The sequence below is a fragment of the Neoarius graeffei genome, chromosome 4 (genome assembly GCF_027579695.1).
Source record: "Neoarius graeffei isolate fNeoGra1 chromosome 4, fNeoGra1.pri, whole genome shotgun sequence".
NCBI lineage: Eukaryota > Metazoa > Chordata > Actinopteri > Siluriformes > Ariidae > Neoarius > Neoarius graeffei.
Window position 1 is genome coordinate 2,852,742 of NC_083572.1, and position 23,875 is coordinate 2,876,616.

The window sequence follows — 23,875 nt, forward strand, 5'->3', positions numbered from 1 at the left end:
TTTTGCAGCAAACAGTGAAGTTTTATTAAAAGATCTGTAGGATGATTAACTGAGAAATGCATCAGACAGATGAGACATAGCTTTATTTATTTATTTTCTTTAATAGTACCAGGATTAATGCAGCATTTTTTCCCTTTTCTTTAAAATCAGCATTCATTAAGCAAAATGGTTTTTATGCTTTTTTTCGATGTAAAGAAAGAATTTCAGGTTAAGAAGAAGCTTAGCGATCACTTTGGGTTTTAACTGACTGCTAAACAAAATACTAGCGATCAGATTAAAAACAGATTTCAGCAGTCTAATCCTGGAAACACACTGAACGACTGACCATACAAGGAAGTGAGTCGGCTATTCAGTTTGTCAAGGGAGGGCTCTCGGACAGAAAAGGTCCCCATCTCAGCAATGTAGGCCATTGATTCGCGTTCTTGAATATTATTTATATGGGTGCAACAGAAAGCGCTCCAATAATGACTGGGAATGTTAATTCCCTTTGGGTACCTGACATTATTTCTTGTTATGGGTAACCACTGATCCCCAGGAACGACCCCGGTCACAATGTACGCCGGGTGATTTTGGTCTAGCCTGCAATCATCTCTCAAGTGTCTAAGCATCTGTTGCTCCACTTGCCTTTCCCACTCCCCATTGTCGTTTTCGGTTTGTGGTGCTATGTTGGTTAAAGTGAAGGTGGAATCTGCTTGAAACTGATAAGCAGCATAGCTATTTGGAAACACATGACCTCGAGTATAACCACTACCGACATAATCTGAGTCCACAGCCTGGTTCCAGATATCTCCAGGATCTCTCGGGGAGTCAATCATGTATCTGATATCTTTATATTCAGGGATGTTTTCAAGCTGTTAAGGAGGAGAAATGAAACAGTAGTGAATTACACTGTTCATGATAAATAAAACATAAGAATATGATTTTACAGAAATGAAACTAGTGGTGTGCTTTTAACTGCTGCATATTTACTTGATATTATCTGTGTACTTAAATGCTCCACATGTTAATAAATCAGTACTGTAACATTTAAACACACCGACTGACCTGAGGTTCAATTTTCCAGTCAGAACGTTGAGTGATCACTTCGTTGATGAATGTATAGGCTGAGTAAACAGGGATCCTCCTCACGGTGTCATACACGGTGGCAAATCTGTAACCGTTTTCCAAGCGCTGACAAATCTTCTGATACTGACGTCCAGAGAAGACAGTCGGGACGATGATCTGATTTTGTTTTGCTGGGTTTCGGATGAAGAAGTTAGGACAGGATTGTTGGAAAGAACCCACAACCTCCGTCAGGATTGGTGAGGAGAAAGCGGCGAGCAGGAGCACCAGAGCGAGGAGCTTCATCCTGATACACGGTGGAGGAGTGTGAGGAGTGTGTGTGAGGAGTGTGAAGGGTGTGTGTGAGGAGTGTGTGTGAGGAGTGTGAGGGGTGTGTGATGATGGAGAGCAGAAATCTAGCTGAGGACAAGAGGAAAACAAACACCAATCAAAACTCAAGTTCATCATCTGAATCCGTCCATCAATCTGTTAATCATCGTTTTAAACAAACAAACAAACAAACAAACAAACAAACAAACAAACAAACAAACAAACAAACTGCCATCTCCAATCTTCCATTTCATTTCAAATCTCTTTAAACTCGGACAGTTTTGGTGTTTTCAGGTGATCTTTCTGTATCACAGCACGAGATAAACACGGTTCACATGTGATCAGAAGTGGAGTCTCTCAGTCAACAACCTCTGTGGACGACAACTGACCTGAAGATTATTCTAAATATAACAGAATTAATTTTAAAATTATTCATTTCTTAATGTCTTACATTGTTCTTTAAAATAAATGTATGAAAATAAATAAATAAATATTTTCCCAAATACTTAAGACGTTTTGTGCAGTAATTATGTGTGTAAGATTACAATCCATACAGAAGAACTGAGAAAGAGGGAGACAGAGAGAGAGAGAGAGAGAGAGAGAGAGAGAGAGAGAGAGCAGTGTGTATATGCATGTGTGTGTGTGTTTGTGTGTGTGTGTGTGAGAGAGAGAGAGAGAGAGAGAGAGAGAGGGCAAGAGAGAGGGAGAGAGAGAGAGAGAGAGAGACCTTGACCTTTAACCAGTCCTTTAATAGTTGGATGATAATTACATTAAATTACCCCCCCCCAAAAAAAAAAAAAAATACAAGACTGTGATTCAAAAATTAGGAAAAGGGAATGGTTCACTATCGTGTATAAAACCTCTCCATCTCCCCAAACAGAAAGAAAAGCTTCTAAATTCAACATCATTTTATAATATACAAACTCAACTTTCAGCCGAGCAGCTGTCAGCCCTCGAAACATCTGTGGACCCTGTCCCTTTCATTTTGTTCCTTCTACTGAGACAGATGCACATTTTTGCCTGACCTATCAGAAAGTTAACCAAATTGATGTGTCTGCGTTGTGCTGCTATGTACCCTGGACCAAAGACAAGCAATGTATCTTCTAAAACCTCTCCTAACCCCCTGCGTATCGGCTGTAGCACAGAAAAAAGGGGACTCGGTCTGGGACAGCTGAGCCACAAGTGCTGCAGTGTCTCCTCATCATTACGAAAATGGCAATGACTCTCCATCCTTGGATCTATATGTGCCACATATCTGTTGGATCTACAGTATATGTGCCACAGCTCCACTGCAGATCTGCTGTGCGTTTCTCTATGGAGGGTTTATATAGAAATCTGCAGCTACTTTTGGGTGATGAACTTGGTGCCAACACACCCAACCACCTTGACTCCCGTACACCAGCTAGTGATATTCTATTTAGAACCTTCACAGCAACTGCATACAAGGCCTTCTTTGATGATGCTGAGAAGTCCTGTAGTACTGGAGTTTGAAAAGACAGAATGGCTCCATCTTCTTCCTCCTCCTGTTCCTCCACTGCAGCACAGACAGGCAAGGATGGAAAGTCAAGCACTGTAGTTGGTTGAGCCGCAGATTCGGCCCCAAGCGCCTGTCTGAGAGAACCGGGACGTGCACTGAGCTGTTCCTCAGTCTCAGCTGTCTGACTGTCTCTCACTGCTTTAGTCTGTCCAACTCCACGACATCCAGGCTGTGCCTCAGTTTCCTCAACATCATTATAATTAGAGATGATGTTTTCCTCAGTTGTCATCTTTCTTTTCGTACCAGATCAAGAGGTATCAGTGTCTCCTGAGACCTGCTGTGTGATTTGCGGGGTCCCGCTGTGAGCGTCCCCCTCAGACTGTGGCTCACCTGCACCACCGGCTGCTGTTTGCTCTCTGTGCGGACAGGATGAGCGCTTATGTCCGACATCACCACATTCAAAACATTTCATATTGCCAGAGCTCGCATACACTGTGGAGAAACCAATTTCATATTTCACCTTAAACGTCATCTCAAGGGTTTGTGAGGGGCTGTTAAGACACATGAAAGCCTGTCTCTACAGGGACTGGACATGCTGCAGTCTAGCATCTTTACACCCCAGACGGACTGTCCTAAAACCACTGACAAACTTTCCGAACCGGGTCAGTTCTTTTTCGAGGAGCTCATTCGGGATAAATGGGGGAACACCTGACACGGTAATACATGTTGATGGTACAAATAACGGTGAGACAACAATAAACTGATCATCTAACACCAGGCCTTTCTCCACCAACAGGTGAACTAGACGCTCCTCGCAGACAAAAGCCATCATGACCTTATTCATCCAAGAGCCGTAGGTGATGTTCTTGTGTCCGATTTGCTCTCCTACAGCCAGGGGAATTTGTTCGACGGTATAACGAGCGTCAGCCACCACTCTAACCCCATGTCTAATAGATGGGGGGGACCTCATTGAGGGGGGACGCCATACTTCATGGAAAATCTACCACTATACACAAATCCCAAACAATAACCACAAAATGATGAATTAAACTCTTCTCACCTTACGCCAAGAAACAAGTGGGAAGTAGAAAAAGAAAGTATCAGTCAGAAAACTTTCCCATTCATTCCATAATCACTCACACACCCAAACTCCCAGCATGCAGTGCTAGAGAGAGAGAGAACAGTGTGTATATGCACGTGTGTGTGTCTGTGTGTGTGTGAGAGAGAGAGAGAGAGAGAGAGAGAGAGAGAGAGAGAGAGAGAGAGCGAGAGTCTCACCACTAGCTGCTGGACCTTGATGTTGAGGTTCAGTAGATGATGTGAGATGATGCCAGGAGGAGATCTTCAGAGAGAGAGAGAGAGAGAGAGAGAGATCTTTACCTGCAGAAGGAGCGTCTGCTCTATCGCTCTCCTGTCTCAGATCCTCTCCTTTTTATAACACTGATGTCGCTGTTTCATGGTTAAAAAAGTCAAAGTCATGGTTAGGGAGAAACGAACACCCTTCCTGTCACATGTACACACTAATTCCTCTCTCAAATGTCCAAGTAATTACACACAGCCCTCCACAATTATTGGCACCCTTGTAAAGATTAGTAAAAAGATTAGAAAAAAATCCACATTTTAGTGAAGTCGCTTCATCTCACACTGAAAAAATGAGAAAAATCCAAACTTTAATAGATATGAATTTATTCAGAGGAAAACAAATCCCTTATCAAGAAATAATAATTTTCAACAAAAATACATGTGCCACTATTATTGGCACCCCTGCGTTTAATAGTCCCTTTGTCCAGCCCCCTTGACCAGTAAAACAGCCCTGAGTCTCTCCTATAACATTTTATAAAGTTGGAGATCCAGAGCAGGGCATCTCCTCTTGACACAATCTCTCCAGATCATCCAGAGTCCTCGGCCCTCTCTTGTGCTCTCTCCTCTTCAGCTCAGCCCACAGGTTTTCACTGTGGTTCAGCTCAGGGGACTGAGCTGGCCAAGGCAGAAGATTGAATCTGTGCTCACTGAACCATTTTGGTGTTAATTTGGGCATCGGATCATTGGACTATTGGAAGATTCAATGATGACCCAGTTTTAGTTTCCCAGCAGAGGAGCCAGATTCTGATTTAAAATGTCCTGGTGTTTCATGGAGTCCATGATGCCATGGACCCTAACAAGGTTTCCAGGCCTGTGGAGGAAAAACAGCCCCAAAACATCACAGAACCTCCACCATATTTTACAGCTGGGATCGGGTTGTCAATTAAAAGGTTGGGTTTTTCTCTCATTAAGTCCATTTTAGCATAAAGGAACTGGGAAGTGGCTATAAGCTACTTTTCAGTGGAGCAAACCAGCAGGGAAGGAATGGAGTGGGGATTGTGATATCAAAGTATCTCAAAGATAGCATAGTCAGCATTAGCAGAAGGAATGATAGGGTGATGAGCATCAGACTTAGTCTTGAGGAGACTGTGAACAGCCTGTGTGCATATGCACCCCAAACTGGCTGTGAGGAAGAAGAGAAAGAAGCCTTTTGGGTGCAGATGGATCTGGAGACTGGTATGATGCCAGAGGAGAGTTTAATTCTGGGGGCTGATCCGAATGGACATATGGGCAGAGGAAGAGGAGTGGTGGAGAGAGTACATGGAGAGTGAGGAATCTGAGACATGAATGAGGAAGGGGAGAGAGTGATTGATTACACTATGTCCTTTGATCTGGCAATATGCAACACTTTCTTCCAGAAAGAAGAGAACTGGTACGTGACCTACAAGAGCGGTGTGAGGGAAATTCAAATAGACTTTCTAATGTGTAGAAGGCAACATTTGAAAGAGCCGAGAAACTGCAAGGTCATAAATGGGGACTGGGTGGTGGTGGCGGATATAGAGTGGAGAGTGGCCAGGAGAAGTAAACGGAGGCAAGTGGAATCAAAAATCAAGTGGTGGTGGTTGAAAGAAGGAGAGCTTAAGAGGGAGTTTAAAGAGAAAGTGTTGGAAAGAACACGACCGTACGCTGGAGTCCAGCAGTGGTGGGAGGAAAATAGTAGAGCGATTTATGAAGTGGATGAGGAGGTACAAGGCAAAACATTGAGAAAGGGACCTCTGGAAGATAAAGAAGCTTGATGGTGGAATGAAGAAGTGCAAGAAGTGGTGAAAGATAAGAAGTCGGTGAAAAAGAAGAGGGAGCTATCTGGATCACAAGTAGATAGAGAAGAGTTTAAACAAGCAAAGAAAAGGGCAAAAAAGGCAGTGGCTGTAGCCAAAGCAAAGGCATGGAAAGAGGTGGAAAAAGAATTGGAAACACCGGGAGGAGAAAGGAAGTTGTATAGGATTGCAAAGGCTCAGGACAAAGCGTCTGTTAGGGTTTTGCTGGGATTCAAACCTGGGTCGCTGGTGTGATAATCCAGCAAACCCCCACTAGGCCACCAGGGGGATGACTCAAGTGCAGAGGTGTGAGGCAAAAGTAGAGTAGCAAAAAACAGTTTATTTACAATATGTACAATCCAAAAGGTGTAGTCCAAAAACACTCAGAAGATCTCATCATCTCTAGCCGCTCTATCCTTCTACAGGGTCGCAGGCAAGCTGGAGCCTATCCCAGCTGACTACGGGCGAAAGGCGGGGTACACCCTGGACAAGTCGCCAGGTCATCACAGGGCTGACACATAGACAACCATTCACACTCACGGTCAATTTAGAGTCACCAGTTAACCTAACCTGCATGTCTTTGGACTGTGGGGGAAACCGGAGCACCCGGAGGAAACCCACGTGGACACGGGGAGAACATGCAAACTCCACACAGAAAGGCCCTCGCCGGCCACGGGGCTCGAACCCAGGACCTTCTTGCTGTGAGGCGACAGCGCTAACCACTACACCACCGTGCCGCCCCCACTCAGAAGATATAAGGGAAAAAATAAAAAATCCAAAAGTTCAAAGTCAATACAAAAGCCAAAAAACCAGAAAAGAAGAGGCAAAAATACCAACGCTCAGAAGATCCAAAAAACAGTAAATACCAAGTCCAAAAAGAAAAGCAAAGTACAAAACCTACAAAGACAAAGGCAAGGAACACGGAACAGAGACAAACATGACAAGAAAAGGAAATAACAGCGGCCTCTAGAGGCTAAAACAGTCCCAGTCCTAACAGGACCCCCCCCCCCCCCCCCCAGGAGCGTCTCCTGACGTTCCCAGGGCGATCCGGAGGGGCCGAATGGAAGTCCCGACACAGTTCTTTATCTAAGACGTCCTGAGCGGGAACCCAGCAGCGCTCCTCAGGACCATAGCCCTCCCAGTCTACCAGATATTGAAGGCCCCCGCGGACCCGGCAAGAGTCCAGCAGGCAGCGCACGGTGAAAACAGTCTGACCCTGGAAGATGCGGGGGGGGGCGGGGGATTCCTAGGGGCAGGGGCATACATGGATGTCAGTACGGGCCGCAACAGGGAAACATGGAATGTGGGGTTGATCCTTAGAGTCCGGGGCAACTGGAGCCGGTAGGCAACAGTGTTCACCCTGCGCACCACCTTGAAGGGGCCAATGTAGTGAGGAGCAAGTTTGCGGTTCTCCACCCACAGCAGAAGGTCCTTGGTGGACAGCCAAACCCGCTGCCCAGGGCGGAAAACTTGGGCAGGCCTTCTATGGCGGTTGGCCTGAGTCTGATTGGTTCTGGAAGTCTGAATGAGAGTCCTCCTGACCTTGTTCCAGGTCTTGCGACACCGTCTGACATACTGGTTGACCGAGGGCACCCCAGCGTCCTCCTCCTGTTCTGGAAACAAAGGTGGCTGGAACCCGAATTGGCACTGGAACGGCGACAACCTGGTGGCCGATAACTGCAGGGTGTTGTGGGCGTACTCCGCCCATGGCAGCCAGGTGCTCCATAATGTTGGGTTATCCTTCACCAGGCCTCGCAGGGTGATTTCCAGGTCCTGGTTGAGCCTCTCTGTCTGACCATTGGACTGGGGATGGAACCCAGAGGAGAGGCTGGCAGTGGCCCCGATGAGCTTGCAGAACCCATGCCATACTCGGGAGGAGAACTGGGGCCCCCGGTCTGAAACGATGTCCTGTGGGAGACCAAAACCTCGGAAGACATGAGTGAACATGAGTTTGGCAGTTTCCAGGGCAGAAGGGAGCTTGCACAGTGGTATGAAGCGGCAGGCCTTAGAAAATCTGTCTACTATGACCAAAATGACGGCATTACCTTGTGACTCAGGGAGACCCATGATGAAGTCGACTGCCACGTGGGACCAGGGATGCCAGGGAATGGTCAAAGGATGCAGGAGGCCCTGGGGATGCTGTCATGGGTTCTTGCTTCTGGTGCATACATCACAGGACAGGACGAATGACCTTACTTCCTTCTCCATGCTCGGCCACCAGAAGCGTCTTTTCAGGAAGTCCAGGGTCCTCCGAGCTCCCGGGTGGGCGGTGAGAGGGGAGGAGTGACCCCACTGGAGAACCTTGGCCCGGGCTTGTCAAGGGATGTACAAGAGGCCCGGTGGCCCCGTCCCAGGACTGGGGTCCTGGCGTTGAGCTCATCGGACGGCCTCCTCAACACCCCAGCAGACAGGGGCCACAATCCGGGACACAGGGATAATAGGTCCAACCTCACTCTCTCTGTTGGTGGCAGAGAACAGCCTGGAAAGCGCTTCAGGTTTGGTGTTCTTAGAGCCGGGGCGGTACGATAGGGTGAAGTTGAATCGACTGAAAAACAAGGCCCACCTAGCCTGTCGTGGGTTCAGTCTCTTTGCTTGCTGGAGGTACTCCAGGTTCTTATGGTCCGTCCACACCAGAAATGGATGTTGCGCTCCCTCCAGCCAGTGCCTCCATTCCTCAAGGGCCAGTTTGACCGCTAGTAGTTCTCGATCCCCCACATCATACCGGGACTCTGTAGGGCTCAGGCGGTGGGAGAAGTCTGCCCCCGCCCAACCCGACAACCACCTCCCACCCACCACCTAAGAAAACACTAACTTCGTCCAGAACACACACGACCCCATACACAAACTCACAACAGCTATTTTCAAGAACAAATTTCCAGTTTTAATGACTAGTGCAATAAAAAATACAAAGATAAACAATAAAAGATAAACAATAAACAAAAAGACTCAATGACTTCGCATTACAGCTATCCACAGCTATTAAAGAAAGCACAACTGCACTACAGCACCACCTGATGGTCGAAATATTGCACAAGTCAGTCAGTTTTACCAACAGAGTGCACAATGAATTATCATAGAGTACCATTCACCATTATTATTAACAAGAAGACTTAAACCTCCATTAAAGTCGCACCATATAAATAACAAAAGAAGCTCAACAGTTAAACAATCACAATTACAGCATAACATGAAGTGACAAAAGATCTAAAAATACTACACATTAAAGTGGCAAAAATGGTAAAACGCAATCATGTATCATAAATAAATGAACTAACGACAGAGAAGACGTAAATCCTATACATATTACTGTACACATAAGAAGAAATAACAAACACTATTGTGTAGCATAAATAACAAGAAGTAACAAATGAAGAAGTTAACACTCTTTAAAGTGGCAAAAATGGCAAACCACTATAATTTGTCATAAATAACAAGACGTGCAAAAGAAGTAAGAGGAAAACAGTCTATATACATATATATACTATATATATATATATATATATATATATATATATATATATATATATACAGTATATATATATATATATATATATATATATATATATATATATATATATATATATACAGTCTATATACATACATATATACTAACTTGTCGTAGCCCCATAATATGCACAATCCCGCCAGCGGAATGTTGTACTAGTCATCAAAAAGACTTTACTACCATAGTACTACACTACTATGACATTACACAGAGTCTTAAGTAATACATTACGACTCATTGCCATTCTGGTAACAGCAAATTTATAATGGGCCGTGTCCCCGACGTACAACACATGACGAGAAATGTTTAAATGACCATGTAAAGCTATGACCATGTTAGCAAGCATCAATAATATAAGGCTAATTAGGGCACTAATTCATGTCACTCACTGAAATTGATTCATAAAGCATACCTTTTTCTTTTGCTCGTTTCTCCTCCTCTTCTTTCCTTTTCTTCCGGAATTGGGCACCTGATGGCTTTGACCTTTTCCTATCCATTAGATCCCCCCCGCCCGTCTTGTTTTTTTTTTTTGGCAGTTTTTTTTTTGGGGACCTTTTCTTTTGGGACCATTTTTTTTTTTCGCGCCCGCGCTCGTGCCGCCCGGTCGGACTGCCCCCAGGACCGCCCCTGCTCAGAGGCACTCCAGGACTGTTTTTCCACCACTGACTGGAGCATGTTCAGACAGGCGGCCACCTACAGCAACATCACAGATCTCCAGGAGTACACGGAGACTGTCACTGCCTACATGAGGAAGTGCATGGACGACGTTACGGTCACCAGAACCATCTCCATTCGGGCCAATCAGAAGCCATGGCTGACAGGGGAAGTCCATAGGCTCCTGTGGGCTCGGAACGTCACCTTCAGAGCTGGGGACGAGGTGGGCCTGAGGACAGCTAGGGCCAATCTGTCACGAGGCATCAGGGTGGCCAAGAGACAGTATTCCAGGCACATTGCTGACCATTTCAACAACAGCAGAGACACCAGGAACCTGTGGCGGGGGATTCAGACCATCACAGACTACAAGCCTTCGCCACAGACCTGTGACAACTTCACGTCTCTGCTGAATCAGTTGAACGACTTCTTCGCTCGCTTTGAGGCAGACAACAGCACCACGGCACAGAAGACCCCACCACCTCCTGGCGACCAGGTGTTGACGCTGTCCCCAGACAGCGTGAGGAGAGCTCTCAGGACGACAAATGCATGAAAAGCCCTGGGTCCTGATAACATTCCTGGTCGTGTCCTGAGAGACTGTGCCGAGGAGCTCGCAGATGTCGTTACAGACATCTTCAACATCTCGTTGAGCCAGGCTGTTGTCCCCACGTGCCTCAAAACCACCACCATCATCCTGGTCCCGAAGAAGCCGTCTCCCTCCTGCTTCAATGACTACCGCCCTGTCGCACTCACTCCCATCCTCATGAAGTGCTTCGAGCGGCTAGTCATGAGGCATATCAAGTCTGCCCTCCCCCCCGCCCTGGACCCTTTCCAGTTTGCATATCAGTCCAACCGTTCGACCAATGACGCCATCTCCACTGCCCTCCACTCAGCCCTCACCCACCTGGAGACAAAAGACTCATACGTATGACAGAATGCTGTTCATAGACTTTAGCTCAGCAATCAACACAATCATTCCTCAGCAGCTCATTCATAAACTGGACCAGCTAGGACTCAACACCTCCCTGTGCAACTGGCTGCTGGACTTCCTGACGGGGAGACCACAGACTGTACAGGTCGGCAGCAACTCCTCCAGCACCATCACACTGAACACGGGGGCCCCCCAAGGATGTGTGCTAAGCCCCCTCCTCTTCACTGTGCTGACCCACGACTGCACACCAACATCCAGCTCAAATCTCTTCATTAAGTTTGCGGATGACACGACTGTGGTGGGTCTCATCAACAATGGCAATGAGACAACCTACAGGAGTGAGGTGAGCCGCTTGGCCATGTGGTGCAAGGACAACAATCTCCGTCTGAACGTGGAGAAGGCGAAGGAGATTGTTGTGGACTTCAGGAGAGAGCACACCCACAGGGTTTCTGCAGGCTTGAACAAGTTCAATTTAAGACTTTTTAAGACCTTTTTAAGACCATAACAGGTTAAATTTAAGACTTATGCCGCACAAAAAAATAAAGAAAATTGGGAGAGCCTGAATTACTTTTGAAATAACAAAATTTATTATCATTCACCAATGAACTCATTACATCCCTAGGGTGTGCTCTTGCATTAATGAGGAACTAAGTTGCAGTGGAGCCAAAGACATCCCGCAAATCACTTGAGAATGAGGCATTCGATTCCGTACGGTTTGCGTGTTGTAACGTTACAGTTCGTACGGAGTTAGCTGATACACCGTCTCGAGATGTGCTTGGACCTGACAACGGTGAACAAAATTGAGTGATGGCATGCGAATGTTGCAGACTTTTATGGGCAGCCTGGTGCTTCTCCGCTTTCGCGTGCGATTCCGGTGCCTTTACACCCAGGGTGCTGAGTTTGAGTGTTCTTTTGCACAATGTGCATTACGCCTCAAACGGATTGTTTGGTACACGTTTTAACCAGTCTACGAAATCATTGTGTTCAAGCCAGCAGTCGTTAAACTTGCATTTGCCCATTTTGCTACAAACCGTGACAATAGGGCTGTGCGATATGGGAAAAAATGAATATCCCGATACATTTTCTCCATTTCACGATATACGATATATATCTCGATATATTTAAATCTCCTCTAAAGGACCCCATGAAATCTAACTTTTACTCTTTACTGTTTTCACTACAATCCCTGCAGATTAAATAACATTCTTGGTTAACTTTAAAGGTGGTTTTCAACAACACATTTTAAATTTTCATGTTAGTGATTAATCACAATTGAATTGAAATAAGACTATTTTTATTCAACAAAGATGTGGCACAAACTGCAAAAACAATCTTGAAAATTGCAACAAAGGGGCAACACAATACAGAGCTGCTCAGAGCTCAAACCAATAAAGTGCAAGCTCAACACTGAGAAAGACATTTAGCCTAAATAAGAAAAGTGCGCATTCATTAAATTATTTTAAAAAATAGATCTCCAAGCTATTAACCTGACTACTGAGAACCACTGGAACATTCACAATAGAGAGAGAGATTGAGGGAGAGAAGAGAGAGATCTGCAAAACATCATTTTTCTCTTTGCACACTTTTGAACTGAGTGTTTTCTGGCTCTGCCTCTCAGATGTGTATAATTCCGGTACTGCCTTTTCTGTAAAATGTCCGCGACCAGGCAACTCATATTTGGGATCAAGTGTGTTTAGTAATTTTTGGAAGCCTGGTTTTTCCACTATACTAACTGGGATCATGTCTTCGGCAACGAAGTGAGTGATTGCATCCGTTATAGCTCTCCATCTCTGACTCAGTTTCTCATATGGGCGGCTTTGGAGAACGAGGCCACCATGGTCATTTGTTTAGCTTGTGGGGGGTTTTAGCTCGTGGGCAAGTAGTTCGGAGTTTAAGAGACTCTTCATACTGTACCGGGTGAGTCTTCAGGTGATGGAACATATTTGTAGTGCTGCTGCCTTTCGTGATGACAGGTTTTTTGCACACTTTACAAACTGGCATTTGCTGTTCCACGTCCTCCTCACGATATCCAAAAATGCCAGATGACTGACCCCTTACTAGTTCTTTTAGGAACCAATTCGTCTGCTTCCATTTTTAATTTGTCGCTGAAATTGCCAGAGCTTACACGGTAGCCTATGCAACACCAGCAATTGCACGAACTGAGTCAGCGCTGTAAACCGGAACCAGGAAATCTTCCCGCCGGCAGTGTTGCTAGATACTGCTGACATTTTCCAGCCCAAAATATGTTCAAACCCCGCCAAAACGCATTTAAAACCGCCCAATCTGGCAACACAACCGAAACTAGAAAATCTTCCCGGAAGTTCCTTTCAGCACCTAGGTGCCAACCAATCCCGGGTGACATCTAGGAGCTGAAAGGAACTTCCGGGAAGATTGTCTACGTGCAGAATTATTCTGCACGTAACCTAGGTCTTAAATTACCCAAATGAGATTTTAGACCAACAGTGCAAAATATCTCTGTATTTTAGACTTTTTTAGGCCTAAAATTGAAAATGTGTAATTTTAGACTTTTTTAGACTCCGCGGACACCCTGCACTCAGCATGCTCCACTATCTATCGACGGTGCTGCAGTGGAGAGGGTGAGCAGCACCAAGTTTCTGGGTGTGCACATCTCTGAAGACCTGTCCTGGAGCAACAACACCGCATCACTGGCCAAAAAAGCCCAACAGCGTCTGTACTTCCTCCGCAAACTGAGGAGAGCAAGAGCCCCGGCCCCCATCATGCACACTTTCTACAGAGGCACCATTGAGAACATCCTGACCAGCTGCATCACCGTGTGGTACGGCGCCTGCACCGTGTCCTGCTGCAAGATTCTGCAGCGCATCATGAGAACAGCTGAGAGGATCATTGGTGTCTCTCTCCCTTCTCTAATGGATATTTATAACTCCCGCCTCACCCGCAAAGCCATCAGGATTGCAGGTGACCCCACCCACCCATCTCACAGCCTCTTCAGCCTGCTGCCGTCGGGGAGGAGACTGCGGAGTCTCCGGGCCAAAACCAGCAGGCTCAAGAACAGTTTCTTTCACCAGGCGGTCAGGAGGCTCAACTCCCTCCCTGTTCTGCCCCTCCTCCCCCCTCTGCCCCTGCCACAGATTCTGCTCGCACACCCCCCTGCCCCCCCTTCAGTATCTGACATGTCATCCTCACAGTTTCCCCCCCAACACACACACACACACACACACACACACACACACACACACACACACACACACACCTCATCGTTCATTAACACACTGAACTCAGGGACCGCACATCTCACTTTACCTCGCTCATTTGCACTATTCCGCACTACCTCACCTTAACAGCTGCTAGTTTGTTTATTCTGCTTATTTCATGTTTACCTGCTATACCTCAAGTGCCCTTGTCTGTTTTGTTTATTTGAACCAGAGTGTGTGTGTGTGTGTGTGTGTGTGTGTGTGTATGTCTATATGAGTGTTTAGTCTACGTCTAGTTCATATCTAGAGTGTTTATACTGTTTATATTGTCTGTTTGAGTGTTTAGTCTTTGTGTAGTTCTTATCTAGTGTTTATACTGTTTATATTGTCTGAGTGTTTAGTCTATGTCTTGTTCTCATCTAGTGTTTATACTGTTTATTTATACTGTTTATATTGTTTGTCTGAGTGTTTAGTCTATGTCTAGTTTCTATCTAGAGTGTTTATACTGTTTATATTGTTTTTTTTTCAATTATTCTATTTTTATTTTTTATTTATTGCATTGCCTGTTTGCACCGTGGGTCAGAGAGGACTGAAATTTGTCGAGCATGTATAGCATATTTGACAATAAAGTTGACTTGACTTGACTTGATTTAAATTAAGGAGAGACCTGCTCTTATCAGTAGACCGACAGAAAGATCAGGTTTATGGGTGTAGACTCTTCATTTGACCAATTAGCATGAAATCCTTTGTCTACCTGTAACCAGTCATGAAACACTAGCCCTGTGCAGGGAACTGTTTAATGGCATCTAACACCTTGTTCTCTGAAGCTCTTCTCCCCAGCCGCGGTGATCATAAACATATTACTCTGGAATCAACTGTGTCTCTGTGAGTTTAACTGTTGTTGTTGTTGTTGTTTTTTTCTTCAGAAGGTAATATTTTCCACCACAACCACATCCTTCACACTTCCTGAAGTCACTAGCAGAGGTACATTAAGATCAGACCTATGGATGTACTTTTGCTCTTTGTAATGGGAAGTCAAAAATACACTGGTAAATCAAAATGAATAAATATTACTATTATTTAAAAACAAATCAAACTAAATTTCAAAAGAGACTGAAATAAGAATACTTCCTCATCAAAAACCGGGGCAAATGTGTGTGCAAATATTTCTCATATGTCAAGAGACTATTGTGGTAATGAAGGGGTTTAACATTATGGAGCATCATGAAAAATCATGGGCAATGCAAAAAATATTCAGATTTAAAAAGCACTGTAATTCCTACACCCTTCACCTGATGTAAATACTCTTACATTAAAGCCGAATGTCTGAATATTGAGCTCATATTCATTTAACTTCAACCCAAATATACAGTATTTTATTAGACATATTTATGGAGCTGACTGGATGTGTATATTTTACTGATCAGTTCCCTGATATTGTGTTGTCGTCTAATCTGCCCTCCTTTGAAAAAACCTTGGACACTCCTGTATTAGACGACTGAAAATAATTTAAAAACTTGACTCGACTTTCATGCTTTTGTATTGTATTGGTTTACAAAAACGACATGGGAAACTCCTCCATAAAACAAAGTCAATGTTCCTGTGTTTTATAAAAATGCTCCTTCTGACACACAGGACTCTTGAATGTTAGGCTAATACAGACTGAAAGAGAGATGATGCACGAGTGGACCACACCTCCTGATTTAATTGGACAGGTCATGCATGATTTATTTATTTAACATATTTACTCTTCAGATCTTGAAAGTAATTCATGCCCAGTATAAAAATGAATAAAACCAACCTGTTTCTCACCAGAATCTGCTGGAACTTGATGTTGAAGTTCAGAAGGAGATGTGAGATGATTGCAGGAAGAGATCTTAGTCGAGTGGTCTTTATCTGTAGAAGGTCATGTACACCGGTCGCGTAGTGTTGTGGTCGAGAGGGGAGTGTAAAGAATAGTTCTGGTTAAAACCACTTGGGGCAGTTCTGTTAGAGGAAATAATCAGCTTCATGGTGGTAAGAGTAATTCCACTTCACTTCGTCTGCATCACACCACCCTGTTGTGGATTATTTTCCTGAAATTGCACACAGTGTTGCATTTTATTCCATACTTCTTGCAGTCATGCTCATTAAGGGAAACTTAAGACAAGACTCAACATCTGTGGAGAGAAAAAAGAATGAAGCAAGCCATCATATCAACCTGGAATAAACTGTTGCTACTATAAGTTCACTGCTGCCTAGATGATGAAGTACTCTGTCTTGATCCAAGTGACCTCAGGAGGATCCTGCTCAGAGTCAACCCACGGAAAGCTTGTGCAGACCAACTAACGCATGTCCTCACAGACATTCACAACACCTTCCTGAGCCAAGCCATTGTACCCCCGTGCTTCAAGGCCACCACCATCATACCCCTGCCAAAGAAGACAAATGTTTAAACTGAGAAAATGTATCATTTAAAGAGAAAAATTAGGTGATTTTAAATTTCATGACAACAACACATCTCAAAAAAGTTGGGACAAGGCCATGTTTACCACTGTGATACACCAGCATCAACCCTCAATGTCTACCGCCCTATAGCACTCACTTCCATCAGAATGAAATACTTAAAGAAGCTGGTCAAGGACCACATAACATCAAGACTCCCTGAAATACTTGATCCACTTCAGTTTGCATACTACTGCCCTAACCGTTCCACTGATGACACCATACTGGCAGCACTGCACCTGAGCCTGGCACATCTGGAGAATAAGAACTGTTATTAAATGTTAATAAGAACTGGGGGAAGTTATTCACAACACCTTCCTGAGCCAAGCCATCATACCCCCGTGCTTCAAGGCCACCACCATCATACCACTGCCGAAGAAGACACCAGCATCAAACCTTAATGCAACACCTTTTGCAACAACTTTTGCTTCTTGGCCTTTTGGTTAAGATCAAGTGCAGTATCTGTTTTTATCAGTTTAATTAGGGCGGCACGGTGGTGTAGTGGTTAACACGGTCGTTTCACAGCAGGAAGGTTCTGGGTTCGAACCCAGCGGCTGGAGAGGGCCTTTCTGTGTGGAGTTTGCATGTTCTCCCCGTGTCTGCGTGGGTTTCCTCCGGGTGCTCCGGTTTCCCCCCCAGTCCAAAGACATGCAGTTAGGTTAATGTGGGGTGGCCTTGGGCTGAGGCGTCCTTGAGTGAGGCACCTGACCCCTGACTGTTCCCCAGGCGCTCTAGTGGCTGCCCACTGCTCTGGGTGTGTGTGCGTGTGTTTACTGCTTCAGATGGGTTAAATGCAGAGGATGAATTTCACTGTGCTTGAAGTGTGCATGTGACAAATAAATAAAGGTTTCTTCTTATGGCTGAATGATGAGAGAAGCAGTTTTGGGACCAAAAGTTTGCCAGTCTGATTCCCTGGACAAGCAGGAATGGCTGAAGTGCCCTTGAGCAAAACACCTAACCCCCAACTGCTACTCAGGCTGCTCTGGGTATGTTGTACATCACTCTGGATAAGAACATTTGCTAAATGCCTGTAATGTAACAACCCCGATTCCAAAAAAGTTGGGACAAAGTACAAATTGTAAAGAAAAACGGAATGCAATGATGTGGAAGTTTCAAAATTCCATATTTTATTCAGAATAGAACATAGATGACATATCAAATGTTTAAACTGAGAAAATGTATCATTTAAAGAGAAAAATTAGGTAATTTTAAATTTCATGACAACAACACATCTCAAAAAAGTTGGGACAAGGCCATGTTTCCCACTGTGAGACATCCCCTTTTCTCTTTACAACAGTCTGTAAACGTCTGGGGACTGAGGAGACAAGTTGCTCAAGTTTAGGGAGAGGAATGTTAACCCATTCTTGTCTAATGTAGGATTCTAGTTGCTCAACTGTCTTAGGTCTTTTTTGTCGTATCTTCCGTTTTATGATGCGCCAAATGTTTTCTATGGGTGAAAGATCTGGACTGCAGGCTGGCCAGTTCAGTACCCGGACCCTTCTTCTACGCAACCATGATGCTGTAATTGATGCAGTATGTGGTTTGGCATTGTCATGTTGGAAAATGCGAGGTCTTCCCTGAAAGAGACGTCATCTGGATGGGAGCATATGTTGCTCTAGAACCTGGATATACCTTTCAGCATTGATGGGGTCTTTCCAGATGTGTAAGCTGCCCATGCCACACACACTAATGCAACCCGATACCATCAGAGATGCAGGCTTCTGAACTGAGCGCTGATAACAACTTGGGTCGTCCTTCTCCTCTTTAGTCCGAATGACACGGCGTCCCTGATTTCCATAAAGAACTTCAAATTTTGATTCGTCTGACCACAGAACAGTTTTCCACTTTGCCACAGTCCATTTTAAATGAGCCTTGGCCCAGAGAAGACGTCTGCGCTTCTGGATCGTGTTTAGATACGGCTTCTTCTTTGAACTATAGAGTTTTAGCTGGCAACGGCGGATGGCACGGTGAATTGTGTTCACAGATAATGTTCTCTGGAAATATTCCTGAGCCCATTTTGTGATTTCCAATACAGAAGCATGCCTGTAGGTGATGCAGTGCCGTCTAAGGGCCCGAAGATCACGGGCACCCAGTATGGTTTTCTGGCCTTGACCCTTACGCACAGAGATTCTTCCAGATTCTCTGAATCTTTTGATGATATTATGCACTGTAGATGATGATATGTTCAAACTCTTTGCAATTTTACACTCTCGAACTCCTTTCTGATATTGCTCCACTATTTGTCGGCGCAGAATTGGGGGGATTGGTGATCCTCTTCCCATCTTTACTTCTGAGAGCCGCTGCCACTCCAAGATGCTCTTTTTATACCCAGTCATGTTAATGACCTATTGCCAATTGACCTAATGAGTTGCAATTTGGTCCTCCAGATGTTCCTTTTTTGTCCCTTTAACTTTTCCAGCCTCTTATTGCCCCTGTCCCAACTTTTTTGAGATGTGTTGCTGTCATGAAATTTCAAATGAGCCAATATTTTGCATGAAATTTCAAAATGTCTCACTTTCGACATTTGATATGTTGTCTATGTTCTATTGTGAATACAATATCAGTTTTTGAGATTTGTAAATTATTGCATTACGTTTTTATTTACAATTTGTACTTTGTCCCAACTTTTTTGGAATCGGGGTTGTATCAGCATGAAGTTAGGGAGCTTCGTTCTCTGCAACAACGTCATCTATGTCTCATTCTCAAGATCAAGTGGGATGATTTTATAAGCAATGAGGAAGTCCTCCAACACGCAAATGTCGAAGACATCGAAATCAAGTTAGTTAGGAGTCGTCTCCGCTGGCTGGGACACCTCTGCCGCATGGATGATAACAGAGTCCCAAAACAACTATTATTCTCTGAACTAGCAAGTGGATCGTGACCTGTCGGCCGTCCCAAACTAAGGTTTAAGGACATTTTAAAAAAAGATCTGAAAAGTGGAAGTGTGTTGGGTATGTGGAATCACTCTGCACTCAATAGAGAGAAATGGAGAGCGGTTACAAAGACCATCTGCAAGTCGTACTGCGATAGAAGAGCTGCAACGTACCACAAGCAAAGGGAAGCCCGCCGGAAGAGAGAGAAGAAATGAACTGTGAATTGCCAATTTTGCGGGTCTTGGCGTGTATATATATGTATATAATATCGTGATTTGGTTCAGTCTTGAGAACTGCATCAGTGATGATGAGCGATGCCATTTTTTTCTTACTTCGACTCAATCCAACCAAATATCAGCTTGAGTAAGTGTAAATATTTCTTCTATTTCTGATGAGGGGCGGCACGGTGGTGTAGTGGTTAGCGCTGTCGCCTCACAGCAAGAAGGTCCGGGTTCGAGCCCCGTGGCCGGCGAGGGCCTTTCTGTGTGGAGTTTGCATGTTCTCCCCGTGTCCGCGTGGGTTTCCTCCGGGTGCTCCGGTTTCCCCCACAGTCCAAAGACATGCAGGTTAGGTTAACTGGTGACTCTAAATTGAGCGTAGGTGTGAATGTGAGTGTGAATGGTTGTCTGTGTCTATGTGTCAGCCCTGTGATGACCTGGCGACTTGTCCAGGGTGAACCCCGCCTTTCGCCTGTAGTCAGCTGGGATAGGCTCCAGCTTGCCTGCGACCCTGTAGGACAGGATAAAGCGGCTACAGATAATGAGATGAGATGAGATTTCTGATGAGCAGATCATTGTAACTGTACGGCTGGGTAAAAATTTTGTTGCGACCTTCATGCATATGGACTTTATTATTCGTGGTTGTTTTGATCACGTGCACTTGCTTTGGTGGCTGATTTGTTTTGTATTCTATCTCATTTTCTTGTGGAACTGCAGTAAAGCCTCAGCACCCTCTGAACGTTTGCGTGTCTCCTCTCGTGATTTTGCTCTTACTTCACGCTCTTTATCTTCCTCTGACTGCTGTTTGACTTTATCATGACCTATTTTCAGTGTTGGAGCCCAGTCTATGCTGTTGTCATTGAAAAGACTGCTAGGACGCCCTGTTAAAGAAAGCGAGACACACGTTGTTTTCAGTATGGCGGCCATCGAGTGAAGAGTAAACAAAGAAACAGCTGGGGACTTTAGCGTTTTGTGACTAAAAAAAGTATCGTAAAATAATGACACATAGCAAGAAAAGTACTTGGAAAACACTAAGGACAGAGCTGAGAGGGAAATACAAACCTTTCACCAGGTGGCCACTGCAAACTCGAGCATGTTTTGACTCAGCTCCCTTCGATTTCAGTGAGAGGTTCAAAAGCCACCTTTCTCAATGTCTTTTTGTGAAATCCTGTGTTCGTTCACCTTTTTTCATTAGTTCATGGGGAACCCTGAAGAAACTTTTATCAGGTTTGATTGATTCGAACAACCTAATACAACGCAAGCGTAAGGCATTTTTCACGTGAGCAGTGCACCTTCTCCGTACAAGCGTTTTGTCAGCTGAGCTTTGGTTGACCACCAGCTAAAGTTTTGAATAACTAATGAGGCAGATGTGACGTCACGTGAAACCCAAGAATCGTCAACCAAATATGTCCTACGTACACAATACACTGTCTGTTCCTATTGCTCTAAATCAACCCATCTGATATGTGCACGCTCACGTCAGATCTTAGACACTCGCATGTTACAGCTCCATGCTGATTTGCAAACACTTTGACACATTTCCACTTTTTACTCCCTGAAGTGCCACAGAAATTCTTGCATATTACCCCATCAATTTTAGAGGTATTTCGAAAGGTGACAACAAAATTATCATGTAGATACCGTAAGTTGTTAAATTAATGAGCTCCATTCACAGAAACTCCTGCCCTTTACCACACACACATCTACAGTAGCCACACATTCACACCTCCATGATTTATCACAAGCATCCACAATTTCACCTGCATGCTGAGAACACCAGGAGAGAATCCGAGTTGTGCAGAGTATATCACATGATGAGGTCCACATTTCACAGGATCCTTTACACACTGACCATAATGTCATCTACAGTACACGTACACAGTCTGTCTATGTTCTAACGCCACCATCTGGACCTGGACAGTAATGACTTCATTGCCTAAAAACTCATGACTGGTGGTGCATACATCAGATACCCAGGCTTTTGTCGCACATCTCAGATGCGTGTGCGTTGTATGATGACCATGTGTGATGGGTCGCGGAACCGGAGGTGCTCAGGCCCTTCATCACTGCTTGTGGCTATATTTTGTGTTTGTATTTAAGGCTTGTTGCTGTGTGCTTTGTCAAAGACTGATAATAAGCAGGCCCTGGTCCTGAGATTCACTTGAACCCATGATGGCTCCCATGCTGCCCAGCCTTTTCTCTTCTGCTCTGTGTACAAGTAACTGTCTGTATCTATTTATGTCAGTTTGCATGTTCCTGTATGGAAATCTGCAGTAAAGAGCTCAAACTCCTTCATTCCCAAGACTCTCCTTTGTCTGACGATATGAAATACAAGAAACAGGAAACAAAATCCTCATTTCTGCTTCTATCTGCATGACCCGTGGTCTGTCGGAGGCATCTGCATGATAAGAGAGTTACCACCGGGAGGGAAAATATGTAAAATAGGTTTAAATAAGTGTAAGCGTGAATGTAAAATGCCTCAGAGTGTGTTTTGGCTAAGCACGAGCGAGACCGATTGTGTTTCTGGAGCAATCGAGCTGCTCCCTCATGTGGAGTCGTGATGAGGAGGAGCTGGTTCTCGATGCTGCCATCTCCTGGTGGTGAAGCACAATTTCAAGACAGACTTTTCATTTTGTCTCATTCAGTTTTCACTCAGTCATGATTTTATAAATTCATTTTCAGTCTTTCGATTTCTTTATCTGTTCTCTTTATTATGTCCACACACCCAGACACACAGACATATCCAAACAGTCAGTTATTTCCTTCCAACACAGAGACAGACATATGTCATTGTTGCTGGGATATTTATTCAGGAGATGATTACAAATCACAACTGGATTATTAACATCGATCATTGTACTAATATCAGTTAATAAATAAAGTCATGAAGATTGAAATCGTTGGTTGGAATTGGGATTTATTTTTATCTGTTTCAAAACAAAGTATTTTATGTGACTTGGCATAGATAAGTGACAAGTCTGCGCCGCAAAGTTATTGCATTTGAATGCCGCTTTAGAAGTTTGAAATAAATGATTTTTTAAATTACGATTAAAAGAAATTACCTGTGTATTTCTACTAAAATAAAGCAGAGAGGTTTCACTTCTGCTTTGACGAGGCATCTGAGGTCATAGCAGGAGTGCAGCAGGAGCTTCATCAGCCTGACGTTCACTCTCACTCTTACTGTGCCCCTCTGACTGGCCACGGAGTGGTTTGGGGCATTGACATAAACTGTAACATGGGTGGTGCAGTGGTTAGTACGGTCACCTCACAGCAAGAAGGTTCTGGGTTTGAACCTCGTGGTTGACTGGGGCCCTTCTGTGTGGAGTTTGCATGTAATCCTTGTGCCTGCATGGGTTTCCTCCCACAGTCCAAAGACATGCAGATTCGGTCAACTCTGTGAGTGTGAATGATTAACCCTGTCTCTCACCTGGAATCGGCTCCAGCTTCCTCCACAACCCTGATGGAGAAGTGGTATAGAGGATGGATGGATAATAATAATAATAATAATAATAATAATAATAATAATAATAATAAAGGAGATGCATGAGAGCAGGTGTGTGCTTTATTTCAGCTGCAGTGTTTTTGCCCAGAACTCATGCACACGCGTAACTTTAGTGGAGAAAAAAAATGACACTCCTTTTGGTTTTTTTTTTTTTTTAGTCTGTTTAACGTTAACATTGAAACAACCATCTGTTATTTATTTGCTCATTCTTTAATGTCACTGATAGTTTCTTCATGTTGAAGTTGAACCTCGGTTCATGTTACCTAATGCAGTAAACGTTAGTAGTGACACCAACATGGAGGCCGAGCAGTACAATATATACAGGAATAAACAGACTTGTACATGAGTGATAGAAAACACAGCGTCTATAATAAACCTGTGGACAAAACTGAGGTGAGTTTATTCCTCAAGTCAGGACTTGGTGCTTTATCTCCACCGAAAGGAGCAGGAACAGCTTTAATACACAACAACATGTGACCAGAGAAGACCGTTTATTAGAGAACGAAGAAAGCCGTGATCCCACTCTGAAATAAACTGTTCCTGAACGTCATCACTTATTCATTCCTGACAC

At 44.4% G+C, this 23,875-nt stretch overlaps 1 protein-coding gene and 1 pseudogene across 1 annotated transcript; one reads left to right on the top strand and one right to left on the bottom strand.

Annotated features, from left to right (window-relative positions):
- On the bottom strand, positions 1 to 3,979 carry LOC132884256 (endonuclease domain-containing 1 protein-like). The gene is made up of 3 exons (XM_060918073.1): positions 3,909 to 3,979; positions 1,045 to 1,461; positions 1 to 851 (listed from the first exon to the last, which is right to left on the bottom strand). Exons 2-3 carry the CDS (start codon positions 1,345 to 1,347, stop codon positions 288 to 290), a joined length of 867 nt encoding a protein of 288 aa, XP_060774056.1. The 5' UTR covers positions 1,348 to 1,461; positions 3,909 to 3,979; the 3' UTR covers positions 1 to 287.
- A 13,155-nt stretch (positions 3,980 to 17,134) lies between these two features.
- LOC132885569 (U2 spliceosomal RNA) lies at positions 17,135 to 17,248 on the top strand (annotated as a pseudogene).
- Positions 17,249 to 23,875: the final 6,627 nt, after the last annotated feature.

What these genes read in the sequence shown, in the direction of transcription:
- LOC132884256 (XM_060918073.1), bottom strand. Translation starts at nt 1,347, where the DNA reads ATGAAGCTCCTCGCTCTGGTGCTCCTGCTCGCCGCTTTCTCCTCACCA. An exon ending in ACTGGAAAATTGAACCTCAG is followed by an intron (nt 852 to 1,044) that starts GTCAGTCGGTGT and finishes CCTCCTTAACAG; the next exon opens with CTTGAAAACATCCCTGAATA.